Source organism: Podarcis filfolensis (genome assembly GCF_964270895.1).
Source record: "Podarcis filfolensis genome assembly, chromosome: 5".
Classification (NCBI taxonomy): Eukaryota; Metazoa; Chordata; class Lepidosauria; order Squamata; family Lacertidae; genus Podarcis; species Podarcis filfolensis.
The window spans coordinates 3,702,635-3,726,804 of NC_139608.1; the positions used below are offsets into that span (position 1 = coordinate 3,702,635).

The following is a 24,170-nucleotide window of genomic DNA, read 5'->3' on the forward strand; positions in this document are numbered from 1 at the left end:
GGTCCCCCATCCAATTCGAAACCATACCGGACCCTGCTTAGCTTTGCAAATGTGCTAACCGTTTTATGTCTCCTGGATGTGCATTTCCCTGCCCACTGCCAGGGGCAGACAGTAGCGTGGAGTGCAGGGCAGGGAATATAGGAAGCAGAGGAAACTGCCTTATATATGGAGTCAGACCGTTGGTCCACCCAGCCCAGTGTTGCCAACACTGACTGGCAGCCGCTCTGCAGGTTTTTGAACTGGGTCTCTCTTATCCTCATCTAGAGGTGCCAGGAATTGGACCTGGGACCTTCTGTCTGCAAAGCACATCCTCTTCCACTGAGCCATGGCCTCTGCAATGCGCAGTGACATCAGGGTGCAGAGTTATGTTGCCTTCTGCATCATGGAAGAGGATGTGAGGGAAAGTCAGCTCATGACCTGCTTTCTTCATCCTGCTCACAAGGTGTAGTAGCTCTGGCGAGGACACTGGCCTGGCTTGTCCTGACATTGCACAGGTCTCAGTTTCCCACTTCTGTTTGAGAAGGAGAATCTGAACTGGGGAGCCTTTGTTGAGGTCTGGGGAGGAGGGGCTGCCGACCAGAGACTGAGCATTTGTTGTGGTTTAGTCGGTGGAGGCAGTGAGAGATTTTACTTTCTTGGGCTCCATGATCACTGCAGATGGTGACAGCAGCCACAAAATTAAAAGACGCCTGCTCCTTGGGAGAAAAGCAATGACAAAACTAGACAGCATCTTAAAAAGCAGAGACATCACCTTGCCAACAAAGGTCCGTCTAGTTAAAGCCATGGTTTTCCCAGTAGTGATGTATGGAAGTGAGAGCTGGACCATAAAGAAGGTCGATCGCCGAAGAATGGATGCTTTAGAATTCTGGTGCTGGAGGAGACTCTTGAGAGTCCCATGGACTGCAAGAAGGTCAAACCTCTCCATTCTGAAGGAAATCAGCCCTGAGTGCTCACTGGAAGGACAGATCCTGAAGCTGAGGCGCCAATACTTTGGCCACCTCATGAGAAGAGAAGACTCCCTGGAAAAGACCCTGATGTTGGGAAAGATGGAGGGCACAAGGAGAAGGGGACGACAGAGGACGAGATGGTGGAACAGTGTTCTCGAAGCTACCAGCATGAGTTTGACCAAACTGCGGGAGGCAGTGGAAGACAGGAGGGCCTGGTGTGCTCTGGTCCAGGGGGTCACGAAGAGTCGGACACGACTAAACAACAGCAACAAGTCGGTCTCCGGAGGATGGGAAGCTGAATCAATGCCCTGCATAGAGCAGAATGGCAGAACAGGGACACGGAAGCAGGAGCCATGGACGAAGGAGGAAGATTAGCACTGTAGGGCAAGATGGCAGGGAACCTGTGGCTGGACCACTGACCATGATCGCTGGGATTGGAGTCTATATGGAAAGCCAAAGGTGACTTATCCCAGCCTTAGATGAAACACAGTTTTGCCCCCAACCCTACAATTCCGTGATTCTTTGACTTCCAGTTTATTTATTCCAGGCTGAGAAACCTCAAGTCCAGCAGAGCAATTTCACGAATGCTTTCCCCTCCCACACAAAGACGTTCTGAGGACTGAGCAGGAGCAGACATTTCTCATTTATTTATTCATCCACGGCACTTGTCTGTTCCTCGTTCCTCCGGGGCTTGGGAGCCTGGAGCTGGCGGCTTTCCCTTCCATCCCTCACTTCCGCCTGCCAGGGCCTGGCGTGCTTCCTGGATTCCGGCTCTGCCGGTGCGGTGACAGGCGTGTGTGCGCAGGGCCCCTTTCGCGCGTCTGCTGCCTCAGGGCTCTTCCTGCCTCGGCCCATGAGCTGCGCTCTCTGGTATGACGGAGGAGAGCAGGCCTGTCACCTGGGAGCTTTGAGGAGGCCCTGCATGGAACTGGATGCGCACACAGGTGTTCCCCGCCAGCACCTGGAGTCGGTGATGCTTTGCTGGCGCGAGCAGATACCGCACCACGATCATCGAGGACGGACAAATCTCTTACTGCTCTTCCAAGCAGGGAAAGAGAACTGTAGGAGCCGAGGGGGTGAAGAAAGGTCTCATTGCCTGGGACTTTTTAATGCAGAGAAAAGTCGACATGATAGACGGACATAACACTATGACTGGCATGGATAGGGGAAAAAACACCCGTTTTTCTTCCACTCTCCTAGCAGTACAGTGGTAGCACAGGTTACAGACGCTTCAGATTACAGACTCCACTAACCCAGAAATAGTAACCTCGAGTTAAGAACTTTGCTTCAGGGTGAGAACAGAAATCGCACGGCGGCAGCAGTAGGAGGCCCCATTAGCTAAAGTGGTACCTCAGGTTAAGAACAGTTTCAGGTTAAGAACGGACCTCCAGAACAAATTAAGTTCTTAACCTGAGGTTGTTGTTGTCGTTTAGTCGTTTTTAGTCGTGTCTGACTCTTCGTGACCCCCTGGACCAGAGCACGCCAGGCCCTCTAGGCTAAACATACCCAGCTCCTTCAACCATTCCTGATACGGCTTGGTTTGCAGACCCTTGATCATCTTGGGCCCCCTCCTCTGCACATCTTCCAGCTGGTCTTACACACACACACACACACACACACACACACACAGGAATTTTCTCCCCCAAGAGGCATTGATGGCCACTATTTTCTTAGGCTTTTGCTCAAGAGGAGGAGAAGGCCATGGATGAGCGAGAGAAGTGGTCCATGCATTCCCTCCTCCGTGGGGCCAGAGGCAGCGTGCCAGGTTGCCAAAGCCTGATCTAGGCAGACCCCTTTGTACCCCCTTTGTACTCCCCAACCCCCCCTGCTTTGAAGAACGCAGCTGGGCCAGGTGGTGTGAGCCGGAAAAAGCCCCTCTCCCTCTCTGGGTCCTTGCTGATTGGATCGCCAGGGGAAGGGGAGGGGGAGATGCAGCCACTGCAAGGGGAGGGGGAGAGCACAGCTGCAGGCAGGGGATGCGGGGGGGGGGCTGCTCCTGGTTTCTATTCTGAGCGGCATCGCTGCCCCGTCCTTTCTGTGCCACCTTGGTTTCGCACCGGGGCTGGATTTTAAGAGAGGCTTTGCCTGGACCAGTTTTCTCCATCACCTCCCTCCTTGCCCAGTTGCCTGGAAAAAGGACGACTGAATCTTCCGAATCTTCGCCTCTTTGCCGGGAATCCTCCCTCCCTCCTACAATCCGCCACATAGCATTAAGCTGGGAGCATCACAGCATCCTCTCTGAGAGGCCTCCCTCCATCTCTCTCTCTCTCTCTCGCCATGGCGACGGGATGCAGGCGCAGGAGGGAGGGGGTTGGCCAGCGGTATGCCTGAAACCTCCAGGAGATTCCTCCTGCCACCCACCTCTGGGAAAGGCTGACTCACTCCTGACCGGAGGCTAAGATGGCCCCCTGAACCCCCAGCCAGGTGAGGTGGGGCCGGTCTCCTCGCATTCTGGGACTGCGGCACAGCACGCCTCGCTCTCTCGGCCAGGATCTGGCCTCCGGATTTGGCACAGCTCCGCTCAGCCATGGGGGAGAAGTCGGATTATCAGCGGCTGTCGACTGGGGAGGACGAGGAGGTGGAGGGCTTCGTGGCTGCCCCAGAATCCCAGCCCCGGGTGCCCAGGCCGGACCTGCTGGTGGTGCCAGGACAGAGGGTCAGTATGGCTTTGGCAAGGAAGGGGGGTGCTGGAGGAGAGAGGGGGTTCCTATGGCACCCCCAATTCACCCCTGTGGGGTGTCAGGATCTGATGGATGGGTTGTGGGGAGTGCGAAGGTTGGGGGGGTCTTGGGTTTCCCTTTCCATTCGGCTCTGCAAGGGGGAAGCCCCAGCACCTCTCTTATTTCTTTTCTTCCAGAAATGAAAGGGCTCCCCATTTAGGGAATCCTTGTATTTGGAAGGGCTGCAGGTATGGGGGTTTCAGTGCCCCCCCAGCCATGTTGCAAGCTGATATTTCTCCCCCTTGCTGCCCTGTACATTTGTAACTGTCTCCCAGGAATTACTACTATTGTGATTACTATTGTGATATTATTATTATTATTATTATTATTATTATTATTATTATTATTATTGTTGACTTTTAATCAGCCCTTCGCCCGATCTGCCATTCCCCTTAAGGTCTCAGGGCGGCCCACAACCATATCGCCACATTAAAAAGTCAGCTAAATAAATTTACAAGCCCACACAGTGCCAACTCCCTCAGCCCCCAGTCCTTCCTTAAAAGACATTTGTGAAGACTCAGCCTTAATCGCGCCCACTACTGAAGTGAAGCATGTGTAAATGCATTTACTCACATTCACCCTCTGTTATTCACTCCTGCCTCATTTCCCATCCTCCCAACACTCTCTCAATGATTCAGATTGTATTCTGAGAAGAGGGACTGGCTGTAAAACCGCTCTGGGAATTGTAGCTCTGTGAGGGGAATAAAGGCCTCCTATCTAGACTTTGCACCCTTTATAAACTACAACTCCCAAAGGTCTTTGGAGGAAGCCATGACTCTTTAAAGTGGTATCACAGGGCTTTAAATGTGTGGTGTTAGAGTGTTGGACTGAATCCCCATTCAGACACAAAGCTCACTGGGTGATCGGGAGGTGGGCAGTGACTGCCTCTCACCCTGGCCTACCTCACAGGGGTGTCGTGAGGATTAAATGAGGAGGGGGAGAATCATGCATGCCACCTCGAGCTCCCTGGAGGAGAAAAAGGTGGGATATAAATGCAATGGAATAAATAAAACGATGATGACCTGCAGATGTGTCTTCCCCAACCTGGGGCCCACCAGATGTTTTGGGATACAGTTCCCAAATCAGTCAGCACAGCTGTAGTTCGAAATGTTTGGAGGACACCAGGTTGGGAAAGACTGGTATAGACATTGATAATATTTATGCACCTTTTTAGTGGCACTCCTGTGATTTAATTACAGGAGATAAAACAATTTAAAATCTACCTTTCATCCGTATAGATCCTAATTTTATTTGCTTGCCAGCTTTCCACAGTTCAGGCCAGGTGGCTCACAACATGAAAAACCACCCCTCCTGCAATGTAACGACATTACTCATAAACAAAAAATGAAACACTAAAAAATACTTTCACAGAATTTTCCCCCATGCTTCCCCACATCACTGAGCCTTGTCTGGCGGTTCCCTCCCTGCGAGAAGCCAAGTTACAGGGAACCAGGCAGAGGGCCTTCTCGGTGGTGGCGCCCGCCCTGTGGAACGCCCTCCCACCAGATGTCAAAGAGAAAAATAACTACCAAACTTTTAGAAGACATCTGAAGGCAGCCCTGTTTAGGGAAGCTTTTAATGGTTAAAAGGTTATTGCATTTTAGTGTTCTGTTGGAAGCCGCCCAGAGTGGCTGGGGAAACCCAGCCAGATGGGCAGGGTATAAATAAATTATTATTATTATTATTATTATTATTATTATTATTATTATTATTATCATCATCATCATCATCATCATCATCATCATCTCCTTGTGCACGGCTGCATTCGGTTTTGCATCCCTTCAGCCGCACATCCCTCCTCCTCTCTTGTGCTTTCGCTCTGCCCCTGAGTTTGCGGCCGCCGACTCCAGGTGGTATGAAATCCTGCTTTTGAAAAAGAATTGGACCTGGATCCAAATTTGCCCAGAGGAACTCTGTTTGGTCTGCAATTATGCCAGAGTGATGGCAAGGGCTGCGAGACCAAGCACATGCTTTTGTTCCGGGGGGTTGGGCTAGATGACCCTCGGGGTCCCATCCACCCTGACAATTCTTGTGATTCAATCCCTGGACTCTGCAGTTTAAATAGCTCTTGGGTAGCAGAGGTGGAAAAACCTGGTGTGGAACCTGATGCCCTCCAGATGTTATTGGACCCCAACTCCCATAATTCCCAGGCAGGATGAACAATGTCTCAGGGAATTATGGGTGTTGTAGTCCGGAAGGCTGCAGCTCCTTTTTCTCTCTCACACACACACACTTGGCTTTAAGCCCTGGAGAGCTGCTGCCAGTCCGAGCAGGTAACACTGCTCTGGAGGGACCAGGGGCAGGTTCCTGTGCTCAGTCCAAGGCCAAGGGGTCAGGCACGTACCTTTGGCAATCCCGACTGACTCAACAGAAGAACGCAGCCCCAAAGCGGACATGTGGGCTGGTTAGTCCGGATTGTCTTTTTAGAAGTGTAAACAGATCAATTGGGGGGAACAGGACCGTCCAGATTCCAAAGTAGCTGACGATCGGAGGGGAAATGGCGGTGTTGTTGATGTTCAGCAAGGGCAATGGAGAGAGAAAGTGCATTTTGGATAGGGGCCACATGCAGGTAAGTAGACATATTCCTATAAAACGGAGAGAGGGGGTGCGGGTCTTTGATTTTCACCTTTCCCCCTTTTGCTCTCAGATGCCTTTTTAAAAAAGAAAGCCTGTCTCGCTAATCCAGATCTTGTAGGTCGTTGTGTTTGGGGTTGAGAGAATCCGTTCCTTCAGCTCTGATTGGTTGGTGGCAGAGGTGGCCCGGCCCTGGAGGGGGACGAGGTGGGTCAGTGGCCTTGGGGGGCTCAGAAATCAGGCACCGATATGGGCGGCAGCCTGGGACACAAACGGATCAGAACTTGGAGGCCAAACTGCCTGCTCTTCTCGTTCAGCTCCGGTTCGCTGGGTCTCAGACATGGGACTTTCTTACTGGTTCATGCCCTGTCTCTGTTACTGGGAAGGAGGGGGCCATCTATGCTGAGCAAGTCCTGGTGGATTTGGTGGTCTCCACCAGAGGGTGTTTGCCAGGTGGTGCCAGGGGCGAGGAGGGCATTGAAATGTGGCTCAGCTGATTTGCTCTGCATGGACAGGGGTCTCCTCTTGGTGGAGACGGCCTCTGGATTCTGCGATTCCACAACTGCGGGTTTGTTGTTGTTTAGTCATTTAGTCGTGTCTGCCTCTTCGTGACCCCCTGGACCAGAGCACGCCAGGCCCTCCTGTCTTCCACTGCCTCCCGCAGTTTAGTCAAACTCATGCTGGTAGCTTCGAGAACACTGTCCCACCATCTCGTCCTCTGTCGTCCCCTTCTCCTTGTGCCCTCCATCTTTCTCAACATCAGGGTCTTTTCCAGGGAGTCTTCTCTTCTCATGAGGTGGCCAAAGTATTGGAGCCTCAGCTTCATGATCTGTCCTTGCAGTGAGCACTCAGGGCTGATTTCCCTAAGAATCGATCTGTTGGATCTTCTTGCAGTCCATGGGACTCTCCAGAGTCTCCTCCAGCACCAGAATTCAAAAGCATCAATTCTTTGGCGATCAGCCTTCTTTATGGTCCAGCTCTCACTTCCATACATCACTACTGGGAAAACCATAGCTTTAACTATACAGACCTTTGTTGGCAAGGTGATGTCTCTGCTTTTTAAGATGCTGTCTTAAGAAAGTAAAATCTCTCACTGCCTCCATTTCTTCCCCTTCTGTTTGCCAGCTCTCCAGGGAGTCTTTTCGTAGCTACCTAGCGATGCCGCTGGGGATTGAAGCTGGGAACCTTCTGCATGCCAAGCACACGCTCTCGTGCTGAGCGATGGGTCTTTGCAAGGACGGTTCTGCATATTTGGGGAAAGGGGGCAAGAGGTTGGGCAAGGACTTCCTCTGCCCTGTTCCCTGCTTCTGGCGCAGTTCCGCAGCCTTGTTCAGAACCATTTGTGGGGCTGAGCGCTGCAGGAATTCTGGCTTGAATTAAGCCCCACACGAAGAATCCTTTTCCCTGACTCTTCTCGGAGGCACGGGAGGCTGCAAAAAATTAGAGGGAGGGAAAACTGAGTTGTGGCACAGATTCAGAACAGACCCGGGAGAGTACTTCTTCGCACGACACACTTAAACGGCAGGGTTTGTTGCCACCAGATGTGGCAGCAGACTCCGGCTTGAAAATGGGATTAAAGAAGGCTACGGAGGAGGGGAGGTCTGGCAACAGCTAGTAGATATAGGAAGCTTTCTCGTTCAGGATGAAGACATTTGATACAGAGCTAGGCCACTGGCCCATAGAGCCTATTGCAGCCTCTTCTGGCTGGCAGCATCTCTCCCGAGGGCCGCTTTGCCTATGCTCTTGTAACCTCTAGGTTAGATGACTGCAGCACATTATACGTAGGGCTGCCTCTGAAGGACGGTATGGAAACATCAGCTGGTGCAGAATTTGGCAGCCAAATTGTCACCAGGGCAAGACAGTTTGCACATATTACTCTGATCCTGGCTCAGCTCCACTGGCTGCCCATTAGTTTCTGGGCCCAATATGAACTGACCCAGGCTCTAGGATCTTTATCTGAGGTCCTTCTTTGTGTGCCTCCTTCACTAGACATCTGAAAGGCGGCAACACAAGAACAGGGCCTTTTCTGCAGTGGCTCCCCATTTGTGGGATGCTCTCCCCAGGGAGGCTTGCCTGGCACCCTCGTTATATATTTTTAGACGCCGGGTGAAAACGTCCCTCTTCAGCCTGGATAGCTCAGTTGGTTAGAGTGTGGTGCTGATAATTCCAAGGTTGCGGGTTCGATCCCCACATGGGACAACTGCAAATTCCTGCATTGCAGGGGGCTGGACTAGATGACCCTCAGGGTCCCTTCCAACTCTACAATTCTATGGTGACCAGGCCTTTGACTGATTAATATTCCAGGACCTTTCAAATGTGTTTGCGGGTGGTGGTGGTCATTATTCTGTTTTGCTTTAACTATTTATTTTGTGCTCTTACCTTGTGAACGTCTCCGAGATTTTTGGGTGAAGGGCAGGGTATACATTTAACAAAGAAATAATAAATAGGTTCATTCTGCTACATCTCCAGTTTGGGATGGATTAGGCCCCTGTTTGAAAGCTAGGGCAGTTGCTGCCAGTCCCTAGGACACGGGCAGACTCTGGCAATGCCCCTTCTGTGTGTGTGTTTTCGTCCCCACTGTGCAAAGGGAAAGATGGCCCTGCCCACCCCTTCCATGCGGCCCCCGGCAGGCTCCCCAGAAGAGAACATGGCCCTCGGGTTCTCCATCTTTGCTGTAGGCAAATCCTGAGGTTGATGGACCAATATCTTGGCATGATTTATTTATTTAATAAAACCTCTCTACCCCTTGATTGTTTAAAAACGCCCTCAAAGCAGCTTGCAAAAAATAAAATTAAAAAATGAGACAATATTATTAATAAAAGCAATTAAAATGTTCCAAAAAAAAAAAGTAATAAGCTAAAAGCACACCAGCGTTCTAGATACCTGGGTAGGCTTGTCGAAACAAAAATGTCTTTAGCAGGTGCCGAAAAGGGTACAGCGAAGGCGCCAGCCTGATATCAAGTGGCAGGGAGTTCCAAAGTGTAGATGCCGCCAAGATGGATTTCTTATGGATGTGGAGTATAAGACAGTTTCCTGCTACTCACAGAGTTTCGAGGAGAGATCTTTGCCAGCTCTTCTGCCTGAGATTCCTTTTTAACTGAGGTTGCTTGCGATTGAACCCAAGACCTGAGCTACGGAGAAGTAGCAGCAGAGGTTTGCTGGCTGCCTTTGCACTTTGCTTGCGATCTTCCTGGAAGCATCTGGCTGCAGCCAATGAACCCTTCATCTGATCTGGCACAGTGCTTCTTACATTCCTAGTCCAGTTTTGGGGTCAATAAGGACTCCCTGATTCATTTTGAAACTGGCTAAGGAACAGAGGAGAGGGTCAGGGGGTGGCCCTCCCTAGCTGCTTGCGGCTTGGCTCGCTGTCTCGAGTCACCTGGAGCTCTTTCCATTGCAGGCCTCTGGTTGCACCTGCTGTTTTGACGTGTCCCGTGTTGCGCTTCCTTCCCTGCAAAAGAGAGGAAGGCAGCCTACCGATTCTCTGCAAGTCTGCAATTTGATCAGAAGCCGGCTGCAAAAATAAGCTTTCCCCTCAATCTTTCTGCATGGCTCCCCCCCCCCCATTCCCTTTTCAACAAAAATGCATACTTTTTTTCAAAGTGTGATGCTTCAAACGGTGCTTGGTGCTTTTTATTATTATTATTATTAACTGCCTTGAAAGTGTGGGAATTGTTCCAGGCGAATTGGTAAACAGGAAGGAAAGCCTCCCATTCCCCCGGGATTTTGCTAAACCCCCCCACCCGGAAAAAACCGAAACCTGTTGTTTCTCTCTGCCTCCTCACGCCTTCAGCATCCCTCTGCAGTGAACATGTTTAGCTCCAGATCCGGCCAGCTGTTCTCCTTGGGGATGTGCTGGAAGACAAGAAAGCAGTGTTAAGGAGCCAGGGCACCGCAAAGGTCGCACTGTTTTCCTCCTGTTTTCGTCCCCGCTTGGACGAGGGACAAGACCCTAGCGCTGGAGGAAGCTCCCTGCTCCTTCGCCTCCCCCCGCAGCCTCCCCACCAGCCATCTGTCAGGTGCATAGGCTGGGAAGCCTTAAAGAAAGGGCTCTGCCCCATCCCCAGCAGGCCCAAGGGGGCTTCGGGGCAGGATGAGACCCTTCCCACATCATTCCCCTGCGGCAGGCCTAGGAAGCAGTTTTGCAGAGGAGGCGACTTCGCTGTTTCCTGCAGTTCCAGGTCTCTCGCATCTCCAGCGTTTTTCCAGGCCTGCCGTCAAATTATCCCCTGTAGTGGCTTTTGCCGCCGAGGACATTCCGTCCGGTTTGGCACTTTCTTATGCTCCAGGCTCAAATTAGGTGGGGGGGGGGGTTTGGTGGGGTTGTACACACTGGAGTAGGAGAGGAAAAACAAAGACTGACATTTTTGCATCAGCCCCAAATTCGACACCAAGGAAAGCGTTAACTGCAAATTAGGACAACGAAGCACGCTTCTCCATTTTTGTCCAGTTCTGGGAATCACAGTTTATCGGCAAGGTAGAATGTGTGCAGAAGAGGGCGACCGAGATGATCAAAGGTCTGGAAATGAAGCCGTATGAGGAAACGTTGAAGGAACTGGGGGCATTTGGCCTGGAGAAAAGAAGACTGAGAATTCAGATACAGTCATACCTTGGGTTACAGCCGCTTCAGGTTGCGTTTTTTTGGGTTACGCACCAGCCGAAACCTGGAAGTACCGGAACGGGTTACTTCTGCGTTTTGGCGGTCGCGCATGTGCAAAAGCGCTATATTGTGCTTTGTGCATGTGCAGAAGCGCCAAATTGCAACCCGCGCATGAGCAGACGCACCGCTGCGGGTTGCGAACGTGCATCCCGCACAGATCACGTTCGCAACCCGAGCGTCCACTGTATTTGAAGATACGATAGGTAAAGGTAAAGGGACCCGTGACAGTTAAGTCCACTTGCGGACGACTCTGGGGTTGCGGCACTCATCTCACTTTATTGACCAAGGGAGCCGGCGTACAGCTTCCGGGTCATGTGGCCAGCATGACTAAGCCGCTTCTGGCGAACCAGAGCAGCGCACGGAAACGCTGTTTACCTTCCTGCCAGAGCGGTACCTATTTATCTACTTGCACTGGTGTGCTTTCAAACTGCTAGGTTGGCAGGAGCAGGGACCGAGCAACAGGAGCTCACCCCGTCACAGGGTTTCAAACCGCTGACCTTCTGATCAGCAAGTCCTAGGCTCTGTGGAAAGGCAGTCACATGGAAAAGGGGGCAAGCTTCTTTTCTCCTGCTCCGGATGGCAGGACTCGAACCGACGGATTCAGAGATGAGAAAGGAGATTCTGACTAAACATAAGGAAGAAGTTTCAGATGGTGAGAGCCGTCTGACTGTGGAGCAGACTCCCTCGAAAGCGTGTTGACTCTCCATCATTGCATGTTTTTAAACAGCTTGGATAACCATCTGCCAGGGATTCTTTAGCTGTGATTCCTGCATTTCAGGGGGTTGGACTAGATGGCCCCTGGGGGTCCCTGGCATCTCCGCAGTTCTGTGATAATGTTGCCGGGAAACCTGGGTAACCCAGGATGCTCCCTGGCCAGCCAGGTCTGCCAGCAAGGTCTGAGCTAGACGGCTGGAGGAGAGCCTGAGAAGCGATTTGAAATCCCAGGCAGAGGCCCACAGGAAATTGCCTCTCCAGCCCACAGTTAAAGCTGACCTCTTGGCAGCCGGTCAAACTGCGTTCCCTGCGAATACCATAGAGTCTCTGTTCCAGGCTAGCGGGCAGGCGAGGGAGAGATTCCCTTGGGACCGGCCAGAGAGGAGGAAAGGGGAGGAGAGGAGAAAGAAAACAAGCATGCGCGATTGCAGGCGCAGCGCGCACCAGACTCAACAGTGTCCTGTTGTGGAGAGCTGCACAACAAGCTCCCTCCTGCCCTGGTTGCCCAGAGGAACCCAGATCCCAGACCTGTCAGGATTCGGATAACTTTCGGATGCTGGGAAGTTGGAGCCTGAGCTGGTTTGCTGCCTCTTGCTGAGCATGGAGATTTCAGGGAGGCCAGGACAGGCAGTTTTGACACCTACGACCCTTGCTGAAGTCTCCGCTTGGTTTTTCCTGGGGAGACACCGAGGCAGTGTGGAGGATGCCTCCCCCCGAAAGGTCAGACGCCTCTGAAATTGACTGCCTGGAACTGCATCAATCTCCGTCATCCACAGAAAACCTTCGGATTTCTCCTTGGGCGCATGCAAGTGTTCCCTGAAGCATCTAGAGATTGGATTGATGGATGCCTTTGCCCTCCAATGGAGTCAGCCTTGGTTGGATTGTGCTGCAACTCTGGTGGTTTGGGGGACTTTTGCTAGCCGCTGACAGTGCAAGGATCCTCTCCTGTTTATGTTGTGGGTCCCTTTCCCAAAGGTGCATTGGTCATATCAAGACAGGAGGAAGGCTGTCAGAGAGCATCCTCTCTGGGTAGCAGAGATGCGCCGCTTTGAAGCTCTGCGGCGCTCCTTCCCATTTCTGGCCCGCTTCCGCATGTACACGGTAAGAGAACGATGCGCGCAGACCCGTTTGCAATGAGGAAATGCCCTGCCTCCTCTCCCTTTCGGCGTTGGCCTTCCCCTGCTGCTTTCTGCGCGAGCGCGCAGCCTGGCTGGCTTACTAGAGCCACCTCTTTAGCTGCTTGCTCTGTAGGCGCCGTTCCGCTACGCTATGGTCTGAGTTACGAAGGTCCATCTCCGGGAAGCTGAAGCAAGGATAGTCCTGCTTTACTTTGGGGTAGGAGGGTGGGTAGGGAACTTGCGGCCTTCCAGCTGGCAGCAGGGCCAATATTCTGGGATGGCAGGAGCTGGAGTTCAGCAACACCAGGGGCCCCAAAAGGTAGCCACCCCTGGTCTAGAGATCCTCATGAGAACGCACCTTCCGCATAGGGCTAGTGCCAGGGACTGATGTAGGGACTGGTGCAAGCAAAAGCAATCTGGGTCTGTGCATCCTCACATGTGACTGGCCCAGCACATTGCATAAACCCTGCAGCAGTGGCGCACAGCAGAAAGCGTGTCAGAATCTGGACAAAAGGGACCTGGCTTTTAAATCCATTCTCAACCATAAACTCACAGGAAAATTTCCCATCCATGCAGTGTTTTTTTGGGGGGGGGAGAAACAGTGGTCCTAGTTCGTGTGACATCAGCACAGACGCGGCGGCTCATCGCAGTCCTTCCTTTCCAGGTTCCAGCTTTTTGCTCTTCTGAATTTTGTCGGCAAAAAGGGGTTCCCTTTTGCTGCATGCCAGCTTCTAAACTTTCTTCTCCGTTGTTTCTGCTGTGAGAAGCAGATTTCAAAACTGTAACCCTAAACAGGCTTCCCCTAAGGGAAAGACACCTCTGTGTGAACGCAAACGAAAGGATTACATAGTTAGCCTGTACATGGTGCTTTTGAGTGCTCAGAACACTCCACATACATTGGCTGAGATCTTTGCTACAACCCTGGAAGGTGGGCCACTGTCCTTTGTGCCATAATGCAGATTTTGGAGCGGTGTGATTCAAATCCAGAGCGTTAGCTCAGCACAAGCTTTTGCATGTCTGCTCAGAAGCAACTCCCACTGATTTCAGCTGGGCTTAGTTCCAGGAAGGTGTACATAGGATTGCAGCCTCCAGCCCTATAGACATTTACTTGGGAGTAAGTCTGATTGAAATCACTGGGCTTTACTTCTGAGTAGACATGTCCTGGACTGCACTCCATCTTAGCCACTGCTACCTCACCTGTCACGGACTTGACCTGTCGGAGAGATGGTGGAACAGCCAGATGGGTGGCAATAATAATTAATAATAATAATAATAATAATAATAATAATAATAATAATAATAATATCAGCTTTGCATGCAGAAGGTCTCAGATTCAGTCTCTGGGGGACATCCTGTTCTGAGAACCTTAGAGAGACGCTGCCAGCCAGTGTAGACAATATTACACTATATGGACCAATGGTTGGGCTCAGGATAAAGCAGTTTCATTACTCCAAAACAGTAGCTGCCACGTTGCAACTTTGTCTAAGCTGTGCAGTTTATGATAATAATTCTACAGGGATAAGGAGTCCAGGGGAAGTTTGCATACTTTGAACAGGGCCAGACAGGGTTACTATTTTATTATTACTACATTTGTATCCCATTTTTATTTCGTTTCACTTTTGATTTGTCTGTCGCCTTTCCATATTGCTATACCCAAGGCGGTTTGCAAGCTGGAGAAGCAACAAAGTTCACGCACCGTATAACCATCTGACTCAGTACAAAGAATTCATAATAAAAACTTAACTTGAGAATGAACAACTCGTATCAAATAAAGTAATATTCAATAATCCATTAGAACAGCACACAATACAATTAAATACCACGAGATAATAACCGAACAGAAATCCTTTCTTAACAATTACAAGAAGTAATTAGATTCAGGTAGGTAGCCGTGTTGGTCTGACGCAGTCAAAATAAATAAAAAAAATTAAAAATTGTCCAGTAGCACCTTAGAGACCAACTAAGTTTGTTCTGGGAAATAATTACTAAACGATAATCAAGAGAAATAACAGCAACACACGATGCATAAAACACCACAGAACAAAACCACATGAAAGGATCAAATTGTGAAACAAAGAATCATAGTGTTAATAAAAATAATAATAAAATTTTATTTATATCCCCCCCTCCCCAGCCAAAGCCGGGCTTAGAGCGGCTAACAACAATAAAAGTAACACAGCATCCTAAAATCAATTCATTTTAAAAGTTGGGACCCCACGGGTCATCTAGTCCAACCCGCTGCAATGCAGGAACAACTCCAAGGAGTTTAAGGTGGCCTGCATACTTCTCCTCTCATTTTTATCCTCACAGCAACCCTGTGAGGTACATTAGGCTGAGAGGCAGGGACTGTCTCCAGGTGGCCCAGTCAGCTTCCTGGCCGAGTAAGGATTTGAACCCGGGTCTCCCGCCCTGTCCCAATTGCACCAGGCTGCCTCTCAAATAGTCTCCAAACTTGAATGCTTCTTGACCAGAAACTGCAACTCTCTCTTTCCCTTCTTGCAAAAGGGACGTCCACTTTCTCCCACTGGACGCAGCCCCAAATATTTTTAGCCCAGCCTGCACCACAGAGAATCTGTATTGTCGTGTGGAAGCTTGAAGTGGCTGCAGCCCAAGAATAGCAAGGCAGACTCTCCTTCCCCACCCCACTCTGTCTGGGGAAGCAGGGAGGTTCTTGGGAAAGGCGAGCCAAGAAGGCAGGGAAGGGGGCAGAGAAGAATTGGCGTGGCTGCGGGGGGCCCATTGGATTGCAAACACACAAGTTTGTTGCTTTTGTGGGTTGCCTTCCTTCATATCCTCCTTTTCGCTAGACTAGAGGCATCTGAGGACAACCGCTATTTTCAGGTGGGATTCAAGAACAGGCTTGCAAATTCAGGTCCTGCCATCAAAGGGGGTTTGTGCCACCTGGGCTGCCACCCCCCCAACTGTTTTTGCAGTAAGGGAAATTATGCCGCTGGGATAGCTCAGTAGCTCAGTCGGCAGAGCACGAGACTATATATATATATATATATATATATATATATATATATATAAAATTTTTTATTAATTTTCAGCATATCATTTTCAACAGTAATTAAACACATTTTGACATCTTATACAATTTTTTTGACTTCCATCAATCTCATCTGAAATTTTCCCAATCTAATCTCTAAATACACTTTCCCCACTTCTTCAATTAATTCACAACTAATATCACTGTTCCTTCTCTAATTTGCAATGCTTCATAGATTTCTCCTTACACAGCTTCTTGCAGTCCTACCAGCGTAATTTGTTGGTTACAGTTGCTCAACAAATAGTTCGTATATTTCTTCCAGTCTTCTGTAAATCTCTGTTCCCGCAGCTTTCGAATCCTTCCTGTCATTTTGTCCAATTCTGCGTAGTCCATTAATTTTGTTTGCCATTCTTCTTTCGTCGGCATCTCCTCTTGTTTCCATTTCTGGGCGGCAGAGCATGAGACTCTTAACCTCAGGGCCGTGGGTTTGAGCCCCACATTGGGCGAAATATTCTTGCATTCCTGGGGGTGGACCAGATGGCCCCTGTGTTCCCTTCCAATTCGAGTAGGAAGTGTGCTGTATGGCAGCACTTGCTTTGATGCCGTCGCACAATCGAATAATAATAATAATAATTTATTATTTATACCCCGCCCATCTGGCTGGGCTTCCCCAGCCACTCTGGGCGGCTTCCAAAAAAATATTAAAATACTGTAATACATCAAACATTAAAAGCTTCCCTAAACAGGGCTGCCTTCAGATGTCTCATAGAAGTCTGGTAGTTGTTTATCTCTTTGACATCTGGTGGGAGGGTGTTCCACAGGGCGGGTGCCACCACCGAGAAGGCCCTCTGCCTGGTTCCCTGTAACTTGGCTTCTCGGAGTGAGGGAACCGCCAGAAGGCCCTCGGCGCTGGACCTCAGTGTCCAGGCAGAACGATGGGGGTGGAGACGCTCCTTCAGGTATACCGGACTGAGGCCGTTTAGGGCTTTCAAGGTCAGCACCAACACTTTGAATTGTGCTCGGAAACGTACTGGGAGCCAATGTAGGTCTTTCAACGGATGTTCACGAAAGAGGTCTGAAGGTAGCCGGAGATATATGCCTTATGGTCTGATCCTCATGGTTGTACAGTAAGTCCTCTCGCAGGGGCTTGTAAAACGGCGCTTGTAAAATCTTTAGCGCAATTGGAGTCCCAGGTAAGCGTGCAGCTGGGTGTTTGCCTCCCCAAAGGTGCCGTGGAAAGAGGTGGAACTGGAACCCAAGGCAGCCAGTAGGTTCAGAGGGAAAACGTCTCTGCAGCTGAATTAGGTCTCTTTCTCCTATCCGGCCAAGTGGAGAAGAGGCTGATTGAGCTCTTGTGCTCGAATCCTTGCAGGTTTCTTGCAGGCCTCTTGGTTGGCCTCTGTGAGAACAGGATGATGGACTAGAGGGGCCATTGGCCGGATCCAGCAGACACTTACGAATTCTCTCATGTTCTTGTGGTGTGTTTGCAGCTCTTGTCTTTGCCCCAAAGACCCTCCAGTTATGTTTGCTGCAACCGACTTAGGCTGTACGTTAATATTATTATTATTATTATTATTATTATTATTATTATTATTATTATTACAGTGGCACCTCGGGTTAGGAACTTAATTTGTTCCGGAGGTCCGTTCTTAACTTGAAACTGTTCTTAACCTGAAGCACCACTTTAGCTAATGGGGCCTCTCGCTGCTGCTGCGCCGCCGCCACACGATTTCTGTTCTCATCCTGGGGCAAAGCTCTTAATCTGAGGTACTATTTCTGGGTTGGCAGAGTCTGTAACCTGAAGCGTATGTAACCTGAAGCGTATGTAACCCAAGGTACCACTGTATTATTATTAGACAAAGTAATAATCTTAAATAAATAAGAAAGAAAGTGACCCCATCACTGAGACCATTCCACTGTAACTATCCAAGCTCCCAAAATTTCAACACCTCTTGCGATAGTTTGACCCCTTTCCGTTTTAACAGTACAAATTCTACAAGCACCCTCCCTATCTCCTCAAAATCATTTTTTCCTGCATATTCCCCATCTTACCTTAATTGCACATATTAATTTATCATTAATAGCTGTATCCCACACCTCTTTATACCGTTCTTCCATTTTATATTCTGCTTGCCCCTTCCTAGCTACAGTGGTACCTCGGTTTACGAACAGCCCTGTTAATGAACTATTTGGTTTACGAACTCCACAAAATCAGAAGTTAGCGAACTTTACATCGGTCTAGCAACGGAAGCCAAACGGTGGAAGGGCGGAAGGCCTCATTAGGGAAAGCTCGCCTCGGTTTTAGAACGGTTTTGGTTTAAGAACGGACTTCCGGAACGGATCAAGTTCATAAACCGAGGTACCACTGTATTATAATTCGTGCAGCTGTCAATAAATTTGTGAGCAAGTCCTTCATAGCCACCCCACCGTAAATTGAGGCTGTACATTTAAACCAGGGAGTTGGCATCACTCCCATTGAGTGCAATGGGATTTACTTCTGAGTCAACATGCACTCCATCCCAGAATAACCTCTGCATCCTCCTTGTGTGAATGGGTCCTTGGTCTCCGGCTGAGAAGGGCTCTTCACTCCAGCAGAGCAAGTGAGCACAGCTGGGATCGGAAAGCCAAACAAATGCCATTGTTGTTGCTTTTCCCTGAAATCGGGGCCAGATGTTTAACTGGGAGGGCAGTTTACCAGCGACTGGACAGCGAGCCAAGAACGGAGGGAGTAGCTTTGTTGCTCCGCTTGCAGATCAAGCCCAGATGGCCTTTTAAAAAGCAGAGCAGAGTGGAGATCCCACAACGGCGAGTCCTGTAAAAAGGAAATGCTAACCAAGAGAAGGAAAATGTATTTGTTGTATTTATAGCATGTTTCTGGAACAGGACAGTCCACATTCATTCATCCTGGAGTTTTGGGGGAATCACTGACCCACTTTAAAACCCATTAGAGCAGTCTTCCACAAACTGGGACCTCCCCAAATGTTTTGGCCCACACCTGTAGCTTCTTATGATTGCTGAGAGGTGTCAGGTGACTCTTGTTGTTGTTGTTGTTCAGTCGTTTAGTCGTGTCCGACTCTTCGTGACCCCCTGGACCAGAGCACGCCAGGCCCTCCTGTCTTCCACTACCTCCCGCAGTTTGGTCAAACTCATGCTGGTCGCTTCGAGAACACTGTCCCACCACCTCGTCCTCTGTCGTCTCCTTCTCCTTGTGCCCTCCATCTTTCCCAACATCAGGGTCTTTTCCAGGGAGTCTTCTCTTCTCATGAGGTGGCCAAAGTCTTGGAGCCTCAGCTTCAGGATCTGTCCTTCCAGGGAGCACTCAGGGCTGATTTCCTTCAGAATGGATAGGTTGGATCTTCTTGCAGTCCAGGGTACTCTCAAGAGTCTCCTCCAGCACCAGAATTCAAAAGCATCCATTCTTCGGCGAATAGCCTTCTTGATGGTCCAGCTCTCTCACTTCCATACATCAGGTGACCCTTAACCAACTACAACCCCCAGGATGCTTCGGGGGAAGCCACACGTGTTAAAGTGGGGGTAACTGTTTTAAGTGTAGGACGTGCCTGTGGACTTTTGCCAATAAGGCACGCAAAAGAATTTGGTCCAAAAGGAGCTCCCTGCCAACGGAAACAGAGAAGGTCAGGGAGGAGGCAAGCCTTGTCGTCACCTTGAAGAGCTAGTTTTCTGTGTGCGGGTGGATCATTCAAATGTGCCCAGCTCAATCCTGCACCTGTTTGCTTCAACTCAAGTCTTGCTGAATTCAGTGGGGCAGTCAGAGCTCACCCACACTTTGGCAAACCCAGACACACTTGCGAAAACCCAATTTCACCTGCTGAATTGAAGCTGGGTTCCGCAAAACCTCTTTTTGGATTTTCCGCGCATCTGATAGGATTGCCTTACTATGTTTTTCAGTTTTTGGGAAGCTGACCAGGACGGCAGCCCAGTCTGATAGGCAGGGTACTATTTTATCATTATTATTATTATTATTATTATTATTATTATTATTATACAGTGGTACCTCGGGTTACAGACGCTTCAGGTTACAGACACTTCAGGTTACAGACTCCGCTAACCCAGAAATAGTACCTCGGCTTAAGAACTTTGCTTCAGGATGAGAACAGAAATTGTGCAGCGGCAGCAAGGAGGCCCCATTAGCTAAAGTGGTGCTTCAGGTTTAAGTACAGTTTCAGGTTAAGAACGGACCTCCAGAACGAATTAAGTTCTTAACCCGAGGTACCACTGTATTCAGTTTTATGATCTGTTTCTTCGGTCAGTGTTTGACTGTGAAGATGATCAGTGTGTAAAAAGGAAAAGGCCGCTGGGTTTTTGCAAGATACAGCCATGGAACGATGAGCTACTTATAAGGAAACAAGGGATACGCATGGATCCACTGGCCCTGGCTTGCGCAAATGCAGAAAGTGTTGGCAGGGAGAGGTGTGTGCACAGAAGCCTCATTGCACAGATCCCTTTTCTCCTCCACCTTCCGTGTACATTGGGAGGGCAGTCTGCAGAGCGATGCTCAGTGTGCTCACTTGGACATCTGTAAAACACATGCTCAGGGGCCTTGATAAAGCAGTTTCAGCATTTGTGTGCTCAGACAAGCCTCTTAGCTTGGCTCGCTATTCCCACCTCTCAAATGCACGCCTTTCTCGCGTCCTACTGTCACCTTCAGCCAAACAGGTTCTGCCGCCTTTTGCAAAACCTCGCAACACCCGTTTACCCGAGTCCAGTTTAACTCTATCTACCTGCTGCTTTTCCACGGCAAACTATGCGGGAAATGTCCTGCAGTAAACATTAGCTTGCCATCAAAATGCATCTACACCCATTGATTTGTTTCGCTTGTGCCCTGCCCTTCTCCGTGGAAGGTGGCTCACGACGTACATTAACGCGGATGCATCTGAAAACGAACAACAAACAGTTGAAAACAATTAAACGGACCTATTGAAAGCAGTGCCGAAATGACTTAGATTCATTTTTAAAACACACATGAAGAGCAGCGCCCCTTGAAGGCCCTCTCGCAGCAGCCACTTAGCCACCAAAGGTCTGTTGGAACAAAAAATGTTTTGCTGGCTGGTTGGCGAGAGCAAAGCAGAGAGGGCAAAATGACTCTTGTCCTGGGCTTTTGAGGCTCCGCTTTTGCAGAGGCTGTGGAAGGGAGTTCCACTGTCTAGGAGCAGCCACCGAGAAGGCCCTGTCTTGCGTCCTCACCAAACGTGTCTGTGAAGGTGGCAGTGTTGCAAGCAAACAAAGCCCATGCAGGTTGCATATGCTTCAGGTTACATACGCTTCAGGTTACAGACTCCGCTAACCCAGAAATAGTGCTTCAGGTTAAGAACTTTGCTTCAGGATGAGAACAGAAATCGTGCTCCAGCGGCGCGGCGGCAGCAGGAGGCCCCATTAGCTAAAGTGGTGCTTCAGGTTAAGAACAGTTTCAGTTAAGAACGGACCTCCGTAACGAATTAAGTACTTAACCCGAGGTACCACTGTAGTTCCTGGGTCTTGCCAATAAAACTCAGGAGCCAGGAAGAGATAGAGTCCAATGATTTTATTACTTTGCAAAGCAATAAGTTCAGCGGGATCACTTCCACAAAGGCTGAACCCCATGCCATTGCCGGGGCGGGGGGTGGCGTTTACTTACAGGTTTCTTACACAAAGCGTTAAATTTTTCTCCAATCATGCACAGAAACCTCTCTCATTACCTCATTCAAGGAAGAAAACTAGCTGTTGTTAACCAAAACCCATTTAGATACATTTTACTTCAAGCATAAGTATAAGCATTTGCTTACATAGCTTTAATTCACTGTGTGGCCTTCACATAAATACATTTTGTTGCAAAAGCTGTTGCGCTTTGCGTTGTGTGTGCTGTGAACCTGGGTGTGTAGCAACTTGTGTTCTCGCGATAAGAGCAAAGGCTTTGCCAGCAGTTTATGAAAGAGCTGTCATTTATTTTTTTTAAGAAATATTTATTAAGATTTTACAAAGACAAATATACAAAAACACATAATAATAAAAGAGAAAAAATAAAAAATAAAAAGATAAATAAAACATACAGAAACAGCAAGAAAAATTAAAAACATTTATTTTTCATAACATAAAACTCGTTTGCTTGTTTCTTTGACTTCCTCACACCTCCCCTTCTCGTATTCCCATTTAAATAATCAAATCAGCAAATCCTTACCCTCTTTCATTTATCTTATCTCTATAACTTAACATTTTATAACTCAGTATTTTCATACATTATCAATTCATTTTTGCATATTCTTATTAACTTCGTTGCCAATACCACTTATTTCCAATCCAACACCATTTTAGTTATTATTTTTTTTACCTACTTATACCCTTCTTCCATATTCTTAAAGCATTACAGCTGGAAACCACTTAATTTCTATCCAACATCATTCTAACATTCATTAATTTTGCAACATTTCTGCAAATAGTCTTTAAATTTCTTCCAGTCTTCTTCCACCGCCTCTTCTTCCTGGTCCCGGATTCTGCTGTCATTTTTGAGGCCCTTGGGGTCCGTCTGTCCCCTACAGCAGGAGTGAGAAATGGGGCTTATCAGAAAATCTCAGAGTCTGGGCAAGCTCCTTTGGAGTAATACAGGGTTTCTGATACACCTACATTTATTAGCAAAGTGTATTATAATATGAGGTAGACTTGTGGGGTTCTGTGGGGAACAATATCGGGTGGGGAAGGGTCTTTCTCAAAGGGCCGCCTTCTCGTCCTAAACTGGCAATAATCCCCTCCTTCAGGATGGGACGGCAACCATTTGCTGCTCAAATTCACCATATTTTTTTAAATAACAAATTTATTGAATTTCCAAATATAACAACAAAAACCATAATTTTGACTGAGCATTAACCATAATTTTTTGCTCTGTTACTTCGGTCGCTGTTTGGCTGTGAAGATGCTAAGTGCGAGAAAAGAAAAGGCTTATGGCTTGTTTCCTTATAAATAGCACCTCATTGGGGTTTTTTTGTTTTTTTAAAGTAATATTTATTAAAATTTTAGAGGTTACAAAAAGAAAAAAGAAGAAAACACCAAATTAAACGAAAACAGTACAATACGAAAAAGAAAAAAAATAGAAAAATAGAAACAATTAAAAAACACAATGAACCTTCCCATAACTTATCTTCCATTTGCTTGTTTCCTTGACCTCCTCACACCTCCCTTTTTTGTATTCTAGTTCAGTTAGCTATTTCAGCAAATCCTTTCCCTCTTTTCCAATTTTTGTCCTGTAATTTATCTTAATATAATATAACTTAACTTTCCCTCCTTTCGCCAATTAACAGTCTGTTTTTTCTTAATCCTTTGTAACATTTCTGCTAAAACCACATAACTTCATTCCAACATCAAATAGCACCTCATTGATAGCCTCAGTCAGGAAATGCCTAGAAACCAATATTTTAGCACGGCACAAAATTACTGTCATTTGAGCTGGTGAAAAGCACCATAAGAATTATTTATTTTATTTCTCCAGTTATTCAGCAATATGTATTTAGGAGAACTCTGATGGCTCGGTTGGCAGAGCGTGAGACTCATTATCTCAGGGTTGTGGGTTCGAAATTCCTGCATTGTAGGGGGTTGGCCTAGATGACCCTCAGGGTCCCTTTGAACTCTATGATTCTATGTCTTTTTTCATTGGCAAATTCGAAACGTGTACTGCGCGGCAGAGCATATTGTGGTTCCTCAGCAGCCAGGAGCTCTGCGCATGCTCAGAGATATCATTCTTGTGCAGACGGTGCGAAAAGAAGCCACAGATTTATTTATTGTGACAACGTGCAATGTTTTTAATTCCGGGACGTTTTGCAGACACCGTCACCACAAGTGTGCTCGCACACACAAGTGTGGCCATCTAGAACAATTTGAAAGGGGGTGGGGAGGAGATAGACTCTGTAATAAACGAAAATCTGCCCTTTTTCCCTTAATGGGGGACACAAGAGCCCTTATAGAGTCCTTTGTAGGTTCTCCATCAGTTGGAGAAAATAACTGAGGCCAAGCAGAGAATATTGAGAAGCAAAGCAGCTAGTAAGCCTGATCTTTATTGAACTGTTGCAAAAGGGTGCCCCCTTCACACGCAGGAGAAGGATGAGGACCCAGAACAAAGGTGTGTCTGCCCTTATATAGACATTTTAAATTGCCCGCCTTGGAGTCCAAGACCACCCCCAGAAACATCATACCTACATCACAGAAAGGGTGGTCTACAACAGAAATCTGAGTGCATTGTTTACCTCCTGTCTGGCAGGTTACCTATTAATGCTCACTTGATTGGATACCCTGGGGAGCCTGGCCAGTCTTTTGTAATGATAAATACTTAGTTCCTGAGCGAGGTCACAGGCTCACGCTATTCATACACAGACATACCCTTAAGACAGGATTTGTGAAGGAAAAGACAGTGGGGAGGCTTTTCCAAGTTCCTTTGACTTTGCAGAGAAAACATTTGGTCATTTT

General features: G+C 48.4%; 1 protein-coding gene and 1 long non-coding RNA gene across 11 annotated transcripts in view; one reads left to right on the forward strand and one right to left on the reverse strand.

Moving 5' to 3' along the window:
• LOC310762305 overlaps nucleotides 1–1,210 on the reverse strand; it is a 64,211-nt gene extending 63,001 nt beyond the window's left edge. The window contains exon 1 of the long non-coding RNA XR_014547945.1: nucleotides 752–1,210. This is a non-coding gene — a long non-coding RNA (uncharacterized lncRNA). The remainder of the gene's footprint in view (nucleotides 1–751) is intronic.
• Nucleotides 1–24,170, forward strand: part of TNK2 (tyrosine kinase non receptor 2) — a 104,801-nt gene that overhangs the window by 23,979 nt on the left and 56,652 nt on the right. The window contains exon 1 of one of the 10 annotated variants that reach the window (XM_083612742.1): nucleotides 2,956–3,603. The exons of 7 other annotated variants lie outside the window; for them this stretch is intronic. In XM_083612742.1, the coding sequence (XP_083468868.1) occupies nucleotides 3,475–3,603 (129 nt within the window). In that variant the 5' untranslated portion in view covers nucleotides 2,956–3,474. Of the gene's footprint in view, nucleotides 1–2,955; nucleotides 3,604–12,050; nucleotides 12,717–24,170 lie in introns of those variants that run through there. 2 more of the 10 variants (XM_083612745.1, XM_083612744.1) reach the window with 2 other exon arrangements.